The 10157-nt window shown below is 42.5% G+C and overlaps 1 protein-coding gene across 1 annotated transcript; it reads left to right on the top strand.

Moving 5' to 3' along the window:
- The first annotated feature begins 1906 nt into the window (after nucleotides 1-1906).
- On the top strand, nucleotides 1907-5406 carry GPX7 (glutathione peroxidase 7). The gene is made up of 3 exons (XM_053470401.1): nucleotides 1907-2358; nucleotides 3349-3610; nucleotides 4760-5406. Exons 1-3 carry the CDS (start codon nucleotides 2230-2232, stop codon nucleotides 4921-4923), a joined length of 555 nt encoding a protein of 184 aa, XP_053326376.1. The 5' UTR covers nucleotides 1907-2229; the 3' UTR covers nucleotides 4924-5406.
- Nucleotides 5407-10157: the final 4751 nt, after the last annotated feature.

Here is a 10157-nt window from a genome sequence, read left to right as displayed (position 1 = left end):
TATAGTAGGGGTATGAGCCGGCGGCTCAGATAAGGGGACGTGTTTTACTTAGGACAGGCCCGGACTGTACGTATGGCACACCGGGCAAACGCTGGCCAATAGGGCCACATAACTTATACAGCCGCTCCAACAACAGATCGGGCCCTGCAGTGCGCGACCGCTGGCTGGTTACGTGTGGCAATAACATGCGTGCCGGGGGCAGTTATCCCAAGTCCGGCACTGCCATAGGGTATATGGGGTGGGGGCAGGCGATGACAGGGTGACCCTGGCACTTTAATGTCAGCGGCCGCCTGGTGACATGAGTGTGGCCGATGTTTTTATGCTCACGTAGCGCAGCACTCGATCTCACGCGTGAGAGTCTGGCTCTGTTGGTCAGCGGACAACGGGCATTTGCCCTCTCTGCCAGATGGCCAATCTGGGCCAGGGTGGGGGACGAGCTATAATAAGGGGCTGCGTGAATGGCCCCAGCATCTGATTTTCTATAAACGTACTGACATGCGTGCCAATAAAAGAGTGCATTGGGGTACATTGAAGTCATGGGGGTCTCACATGTCATTGATGGGACATAACCGAGGGGTTCTGTAGCCCGTAAAAAGCCAAAGGGGCAGCATGTCTCTAACTCCACTGCGGGGCTCTATAATAATGACCTTTTTTTTTTTTTCTTTAATTACTCATAAAATTATGAAAGCTGTTCATTTATTTTTACTGGCATAATGTATATATAATTATATACCGGTATATAACATACCCCGTGAGTATATTCCAGGGCTGTGTAATATCGCTTGTGTTTATGTTCATTGTTGTGTTATTTTTGTATCATTGACAGGGGTTTAAGGAGTTGTGTCTTGCCCAGAACAGCCCTGAATTCCCTGGGACAGACCTTGTATTGCAGGATGTCCAGGGAACCTTGTTCCAGGGCTGTGAAGAGCGTTATGCGTCATACAGGGCCAGCACAGCCCTCCGTGAACCTGCCAGTGTTGGCCCTTCTTAATGAATAGTGAAGTGAGAGGCATAAAACAGCAACCCATCTGCAAACTCTTGTTTTGGTGAATAAACCCCAGTGTTTATTGGATGAAAGGGAGTATGAATGTATCGTATGTATGAATGAACGTATGACTGTATGAATGAACATATGTATGAATTAATGTATGTATGAATGTATGTATGAACTACCCCTATGAATGTGTGTATGTATGAATGTATCGTATGTATGAATGTATGTATAGTATGTGTGTATGTATGTATCGTATGTTTTAATGTATCATATGTATGTATGTATGTATGTATGAACGTATGGCATGTATGAATGTATATATGAATGTATGTATGTATTAGAAGAGACAAACATACTGCACGTTCGCACACAGCTTGACATTCTTCATGTATTTGCGAAGCACTCTAGCGGGCACATTATCAGCTCAGACGTCACATTATAATTAAAGCGACACTCCCACCATCCGTAATATGAATCTGTAGTGTGGGGTAACCTCACCTCCCGTCTTTTCCACGTCACGTGCTGCGGACCAGTATGTGTAAAATCACAGAGGGGTATCATTTATGCATCCCACATACTGCAGGGCAGCACTTTACACAGACTGCTCTGGAACATGTGGAATGTATATGTGTCCTAGAACAATATGAGATCTGGATCCGCAGTCTACTATTGTCGTCTATTAGAGATGTACATTTGGGTGCAACATACAGGTGTGTGTGTGTGTAGGTGTGTGTGTAGGTGTTGGTGTGTGTGTGTGTGTAGGTGTTGGTGTGTAGGTGTGTGTGTAGGTTTGTGTGTGTGTGTAGGTGTTGGTGTGTGTGTAGATACATAATGTATTGATCATCTATTATCACATAACTAATTGTAGAGTTGGACATGGGGTTTTCATGGGGTTGTGAATGCATTATAGAGACCTGCTGATTATGAACTACTACCCCTATCACACTCTCCCATCTATGGGCTGTAGTCGTCAGTTCCTGATGGTACTGGTCCGAGATGCCTGTGATGGGAGTTGTAATCCAGTTTGGATGTCACTCCTGATTGGCCTGTAGTTTGCTGTATGTTTAAAGGTCTCTGTACACGACAGCAGTGTGAGCATGCAGTGATTTTGACGCCCCCCATCCAGAGGGTAATCCCCCCTGCACGCCCCCCATGGCCCCTCCCATACGCGGGGCCAGACGACTTGCAGCAGTGGTCCTAAACTTTTCGGCAGGGAGAGTAGTGCATACAGTGCCATGTTCCTAGCGGTGTTGCTCCTGTTCTTCTTAGTGTCCCCGTCCCTGCAGAAGGACAGGGACTTCTACACCTTCAAAGTGGTCAATATAAGGGGGAAGCTGGTGGCACTGGAGAAATACCGGGGATCGGTGAGTGAGGCTTCATATTCCTCATTACTTATAATTAATTATATAACGATCCGGTAACATACTCGTTACAGCCGTTCTGTGCTAGAACTTTCCGTATTTACCCTCGCAAGAGCCCAACTTGCGTGTCCATGGCCCACTCGTGGTTAGATGAGAGTCATTACTTCTTCACTGCTGGGATTTCTGCTGTTACTAAAACAATTCATCAGAATATATTGTGCTGCTGGTGTGTTTGCGGCTGTCTCTTTTCGGGTGTCTGTCTCTTTTAGTGTCATCCCCCTCCTGTTACCCCAGCGGGGCTTTCTTTCTTCATTGGGCTGTGGACGTGGCATGATACCGAGAGCAGTCTCTGCAGCAGTTTCCACTCTTCACCGCCAGGGGGCGCAGCACTCAGCAGCTGAGTCTATGACCATTTCAAACGTGATTGCTGCTAGCTTTTATTATTATTATTATTATTATTATTATTATTATCATCTTTTATTTATATGGGGCCAACAATTTACGCAGCTCTTCTCACAGTCCATACTTTCAAAGGCTCTGGCAAACCTAGAATTGACAGACTAAGACGAACCGATACATCTTGTTAAGATGGCCCGGCTCGCAAGCTTACAATCTAAATGACCAAATGAGGACCTGGAAAGGGATCTATCAATATTTGCAATTTGAATTATACCCAATTCCCCAAATACAAGTTAATGAAAGAGCAGATTCATTCACTGAACACAAAAACATTTGTCCCATCTAGTCTGCCTATTTTCCTTAATCAGTTTTGGGTCTCCTCTTTCATTCAGGATATGCCTGTGCATGCATTAGCCATTGCCACCTCTTCTTGGAGGCTGTTCCACTAATCTACCACCCTCTCAGTAAAGCCAAGTTAATTTATATATTTTAACTTACAAAATGTTCAAAATCCTGATCGCCTCTGATAGATAATCACACAGTCACTGCATGCCTACACTCACTTTCTTACTAACCAGCCTTTATTGACCTCAGGTATGTTTGGTGGTCAATGTTGCCAGCGAGTGCGGATTCACCGAAGATCACTACAAGGCACTACAGCAGCTGCAACGCGACCTGGGACCCTACCACTTCAATGTACTGGCTTTCCCATGCAACCAGTTTGGCCACCAAGAGCCCAAAAGCGACCGGGAGATTGAGAGCTTTGCCAGGAAGAATTACAGCGCATCCTTCCCCATGTTCAGCAAGATAGCGGTCAGCGGCTCAGGAGCCAACGCTGCCTTCAAATACCTAATTGGTAAGGGGAACGAACACCACTCACCTGTGTGCTATGCAGCTATAGCTAGAACAGTATTGTCCAACTACAAGCCATATCTATAAAGCACATTTCTGGGGAATAATGTAAAACAGGGAAAACTTTGCATGTTATAAACATGACTCTATATTTTTAAAGTCAAGTTATAGTATTTGGTCTTAAAACATGTGATAGGTGCTCACCTGTCAATCAAAAGAACAGTTAGTTCTCCATTAGCACAGGTAGAACTATTGACATGAATGCCCTCTGATTACAGATTAAGCACAAATTCTGCATAATGCCCGTGATTTATTCAGTCCCCCGGGATTTGGCATAAAGTGATAGGGCTTACATTCAGTTCTGGCTTTCGCCTTGTATAGTGCTGGAAAATATCAACTATTAGGTATATTCACTAAAGTGGGAGTTTGCAGCAGAAATGCAGTTTCATCTCCATCTACCTTTTCAAAAACGTTGTTCTGTATCCTTTTTTAAATCAGCTCTAGTCTTTGCATAATATAATGTTTATTAGACATTTGCAAAAGTTCTGGCGCCATTATCTCATCACAGTCTGCAAGACAAACACCCGGCACTTTATCATACTGCCTGTGGGAAACAATAGAATAATCGCCCAGCAGGACTCTGTATAAAGAAGTTTGTGGAGGAACAGACTTCACTAGCATTGCCATAAAGAGTCAGCTCAGTGTGGTGACAACAATGGCAGCCTCCAGGTCTGCAGATAAAGGAAGCCTGTTGGAACACAATGAGATAAAGTCAGGTTTTTGTCAATGCCGACCTACATTCCTGTATACATCACTGTACAGGAATAAGAAGTCTGTGGCGCTTCATTCATCACCAAACGCCATTCCATGCTTTTCAAAGCCCAGCTATCTTAGAGAATGAAAGATTAGTGATGACTTTTGGCATTTGTCGTAATGCAATCAATAGATAGGTCCTGGGCATATGATTTAACACCCCAATATTTCCACGCGTTGTTTTTTGTTGGGGTTTGTTGCTCTTTGCAAATGGTGCCGTGCCGTACTTTGAAATATAATACGTGAGTATCTGTGTTTCAGATGGCATTAAAGAGATTCCATTGTGATAATAACGCAAACTTTGCAAATTGAAGGTATTTTGTTTTCTGCGTTTGCTTAGAAACCTCGAAGAAGGAGCCGGATTGGAATTTCTGGAAATATCTCGTTGGTGCCGATGGCAAAGTGGTGGATGCCTGGGGACCATCCGTGTCTGTGGAGGAGATCAGACCCCATATCACAGAACTTGTGAGGAAAATCATCCTGAAAAAGAAGGAAGAGCTATGAAGTTACTTTTACCCTCCACACCCGGGCCGCTCAGGGAATAGGACACAGCATTCCCGCTTACGATGTAAACTTTTACATGAATGTCACGTATGACCAATCAGAACACTCCGTTTATAGACATGTCACTCACTGAACCTCCTCTAGCCACAATGTCTGATTGGTTTTGACGGTTGCCATGGATATATCGATCCCTAAAGACGTTTTGTCATCCATAACCACTTAAGATGTAGCATAGCACACGGCTAACGTTTCTCTCATGAGGCTGCTTTATGGAGAACGACAGAGCTCAGATGTTCCATTCCTTCCAATACTTATGGGAGCTGGTAAAGGGTTTCTCCAACATTCATTCGCTATTCTCTTACCAAAGCGTCATGTAAATAATGATTTGTTTTTACTAACATCTAAAACGTTCTGCTTAACCCTATCAAGTAAAAATGTGGATATTGTGTGTGCCTAATAAAACTGAAACACATCTACAAGGTGCACATATTAAGTATTAGAAGTTTTTTTTTTTTAACTTTTGTTATTTTCTCGTTAGCGATTTGCATCAAGGAATAGGCAGCTGCTAGCGAGTCAGCCATTTTGAACTACAACTTCAGTGGGCAGACTAGAAGGGTTCTTTATCAGCCATCAACGTCTATGTTTCAAATTGCTTATTTCAGCCCCATAGACAGCCAGATGAGATACACCTTATATTATAAACTATGTATTTATGAGCTTAAAAAATTAACATTTGGGTAACTGGACAGATGTGCGTCATCAGTTCTTTAGTCTATACTTGGTTCCACTAATGGTCCATACTTCATACTCACTTGGTCCTTCATTAGATGTGGACATAAATAGCGATACAACAAAATATTTTTTTAGACTGATAAGTCCAGTTTTGATTCATCTTCTTTGAAGAAAGAATAAATACAAGGAGCGTCAGCCATGTTTTTATGTTTTCCATCTACTTCGTGGGTTTAGAAAGTAATTATTTTGAACGACAGGACCAAGCTCGGTGAGAATACCCTTGGAGGAATTGTCTGCTCATTATGTATTCTAAGTGGTGGTTGAATCTGTAGGTAATTATATATGGTAAAAAAAAGAGGAAACCAACTGTATGTCTTAATATTACAAACTAATTAAGGAGACATTAAACTTATTCACACGGCTCCCAAGGAAGGTTAGCCTGCTGGATTAAACATTAGGATGTGTGATATGACTGTATATTACCAATAGGCAAATATCACGCCATATGATGTATTGCTGTTATCTCCCGAGTATCCACATATCCGTCAGCAAGACTAATACTAAAGCATGCAAGGTGTTCAATGTCACCGTTAACCTTAAAAGAATAAGAAAATACAGTCAGGAAGGGTGAATTTGGGGTAAGTACATGGGTATATAATACAGCCCGTGAACCATTCTGGAAACAGTAACTGTATATTGTGTCATAGTGTTTATACAGAGATATTCTCATGACTGTCACAGAGAAGATGGTCCAAAGAGGCTTGTGACAGATTAATAGTCTTTTTTTCAGTTGAATCCTAACATGCATAATATCTAGGGAAGAAGAGACGTTTACCGCCTCGTATTCCATAAGGTATCAATCAACGGTACAATATTATATATTAATATTACATTACTTATCAAAAGTGAAGCCCCAATAAAGTAACATTCTACCATTGGGGTCTGTATGCTAACAGGAGAGTTGACCGAAGAGCTTGCAGGAGAGTTCCAACTCCCTGATCGCTTTCTACTTAAGATGCCCATCATCAGTGAGCTTCTGCTGCAGAAAGAGCTTGGCTGGCCCTGCATAATGTATAGTTAAATCAGTGATATTTCACGCCCGGTGAATTATGTATTATTTGGGACGAGCTCAGCCGTTCTTGCTTTAGAAACTTGCCGACGATGGCCCTTCATAATGAACATTGAAGTGAAGGAGTTGAAACCACTCTCCTGTCCCCTTTGTGCTGGGATACAATACCCACCTCCCTGTATTCATTTATAACCTAAAAATGTTCCTTTTTACTGATTTGTTATTTTTACCAGAGACTAAATTACTCTCCAAGAGCAAAGGTGGCAAACAGTTCTCCAAAATTTGCGAAGCAGAACTCTCATGATGCTCAGGCAGGATTTAAGCTGGTGGAGATTTATGAGAGTTGTAGTACACAAGCAGCTCTTGAGCTAACTTCTAACTATTTCCCACAAAGGGCACAAATCGGTTTTGTTAAATCATATCACGCACACGGGATTTAAACCCCACAATCTCACTTGTGTTGGTTCACCGTGTTCTCGAGTGATTTGTTCCATTTCCTAGATATGTCGTAGCTTTTTGATAGCTCAATGTTTTTTTAATAGTTTTTTTGCAATACATTTTTGTGAATTTTTTTAAAGATGTTTTCTCGTTAGAAAATGATCAACTGCAACTTGCTAGTTCTGTGTAATCGATCTCATGAAGATTGTTATAAATGCGTGGGGGTGTATCGAAAATAGTGGCTTGAAATCAGGGATAGCTGCCAATGTTGCTCATGGTGGACGTTCACTGGGGTCTGTGGTGGACGATCTAATGATGTTCTATGTACCTTCACAACCCTTGCCATGGACACTGATGTCCTTGTATAGACATGTTGCCAACACCTGGAGCAGGTGTACTTGTCTACCCTTTAAATGGACATTTAAGGGAACACAATTGAGTTGTTTAGATCCTCACTGATCTAGTGTTGTGACTCCTAATCAGGGCTCAGTTTTGTACCCACAGTCTATACAACAATGGAAAAAAACGAACCTTAAATACCCACAGTACATCACCATAGGAGTCAAAAGAAAGGAGCAAGGGAAGGTGTTTGTACCCCCATTCCTTGGTTCTCCAGTAGTTTCGGTTGGCTTTTGCTGAACCATTGGTGCTCACTTGGGGTTTTGTCCCAAACAATCCTTTGACAGAATTAACATCAAAGATAGACAGCTTATGAAAAATGACATCAACAGTACTTAATAGAATATACAGCAACAGATGGTACGCAATAAAATGCACATCGGATCTTTATCAACAGAAGTTTTATGGTAGAATGCATACAAACAGACAGAAATCATAAATGTACACACATGATATGCCTGTATATACCAGATTATGCTGTTGATATTTGTGTTCTCATTACGCCTTGTGTATGACATGAACATACCTACAAATGTGATGACTTCCATGGGGTCTTGGGCTTGTACAGAGGAGAAGCGTTTGGTCATGTCTACTCTCAGCCCAGGTTCTGCTACGCTATACGGACACCTGACCGTTACACCAACAGGGACATTTGTGAGGTCGGGCACTGATGTTGGATGAGAAGGCCTGGCTCACAATCTTCATTCCAGTTGGTCCCAAAAGTGTTCGATGGGCTTGAGGTCAGGGCTCTGTGTGGTCAGTCAAGTTCTTCCACACCAAACTCATCCAACCATGTCTTTATTGACCTTGCTTTGTGCGCTGGGGCTCAGACATGCTGGAATAGAAAAGGGTCTTCCCCAAACTGTTCCCACAAAGTTGGAAGCAGAGCATTGTCCAGAATGCCTCAGTATGTCCCCTTCAGCCACATGCTGATGCGTAGTATTGCAGTTAACTACCTGCTCTGCTATATTGTTATCTGCACTGAGCGTACTTCCCCCTGCAGCCACTAAATGCTGATCACCTGGTACATGTTAAAGAGTTTGTGGAGTCCACACGCTTTTTATGTGTAACTTCCCAAACCGGTTAGATGTCTTTTTTTGGTACACAGTTCATGCCAATAATAAAAAGCCGGACTATAATCCTTGATCTCCTTTTGTTATGTTTTAGAGGAAGAGAAACAAATACAGATGAATTAAAACTCAAATCTCGAACGTTAAGCTTATTAACCCTTCCTCAGACAGTAAGGATTGTAAGAAGCTGATCAAGTTAGATTCCTGCAGTCTGACTGGAAATGAAAGGATTATAAAGAGAAAACTCATCTAAAAGTAATCACTAAAAAGCTGTGGACCTGCTATCCCTAAGCCATGTGCCGGCAGGAGATGGGAGAAACCAGGGATTGTTACAAAGGAAAAAAAAAACACGCAGTCACGAAAAATATATTGAGATTGACCCATTCAGTGATCATTTCTGGATGTGACCACGAGAGCAGGGCCCCCTCTCCTCCTGTACCAGCATGACTTATGCGCGTTCATGTAATTGTTAATTTTGTCGACTTTAATCTTACTGGTAATGTTGTTTTATCCTTTATTGTAATAGGGCTACAGAGTCTGCTACAGCTCTTCGGAATGTAATGATAATAATTTGTAATAATAATAATAAAAACCACTGAACTAAAACAAGCAGCTTGTCTAGGACTTTTAATTTATGTTTATAGTTGGGAGCTTTCTGGCTCTGGCTACCCGGAGCCCCCTTGCGGGATGCGGGTAGGAAGTCCCACGTTGTGGGACACATGCCATTGTTGGAGGGGAATTAGGTGGGGAGAGGGACGTTCATAACCTGGAGTTTCCCCATAGTGTCCCGGAGACCCTAAGAAGCGGTGCTTCACCCGGAGACTCCGAGCAATACCTGAAGAGTTCCCAGTTATGTTTATAGTTTTTATATCCTTATCCACAGGCCTGGACTGGCCATCTGGCCCACAAGCTAATGCCTGGCAGGCTGCTGGCGATCCGCGCCCCGTACTCACCAGAACGGCCTCTCCGCCAACAGATCGGATGCTGCATGAAAACACAGCCAGGGCCACTCCATGATCACCAGTCGGCCCAGCTTATCCGTTACCCTATGGATTAATTAACCAGTTCACAACCAATACTGCAAAGGGCTGCTTTAATATCTCTCCTATGTTGCAGGGGATACACTTTTTATAGATGTTCTCAGTTAAAGGGGTAGTGTGCTAAATATAAAATCCATTTTAAAAATAAATCTTATGAAACTCTGTGCCATAGGGTAAGAAATTTGCATTTATCTGGAGGATGGAAAGAAATTTCCAGATTACAAAATGTTATTTCTGTCAGTCGTTCGTCTTTAATATTTCTTGTGATTTCTAATGTATTTCTCATGGTGATTTGTGCTTTTCCCCCCCATCCCTTGCTTTCTAAGATCCCCAAAGACAAAGCCATAAAGAAGCAGTCAATCTCACAGAAGGCTGAGCAGCTGACAGACACCCCATAGTCAGGAACTAAACGATTTCACAGCAATTCTACGGCAGAGAAAATCCCAAAACATCCACAAGCAGAATGTCAATACCACTTACATGATG

This window comes from Spea bombifrons, chromosome 6 (genome assembly GCF_027358695.1).
Source record: "Spea bombifrons isolate aSpeBom1 chromosome 6, aSpeBom1.2.pri, whole genome shotgun sequence".
NCBI lineage: Eukaryota > Metazoa > Chordata > Amphibia > Anura > Pelobatidae > Spea > Spea bombifrons.
This window is presented reverse-complemented; position numbering and strand designations above follow the sequence as displayed.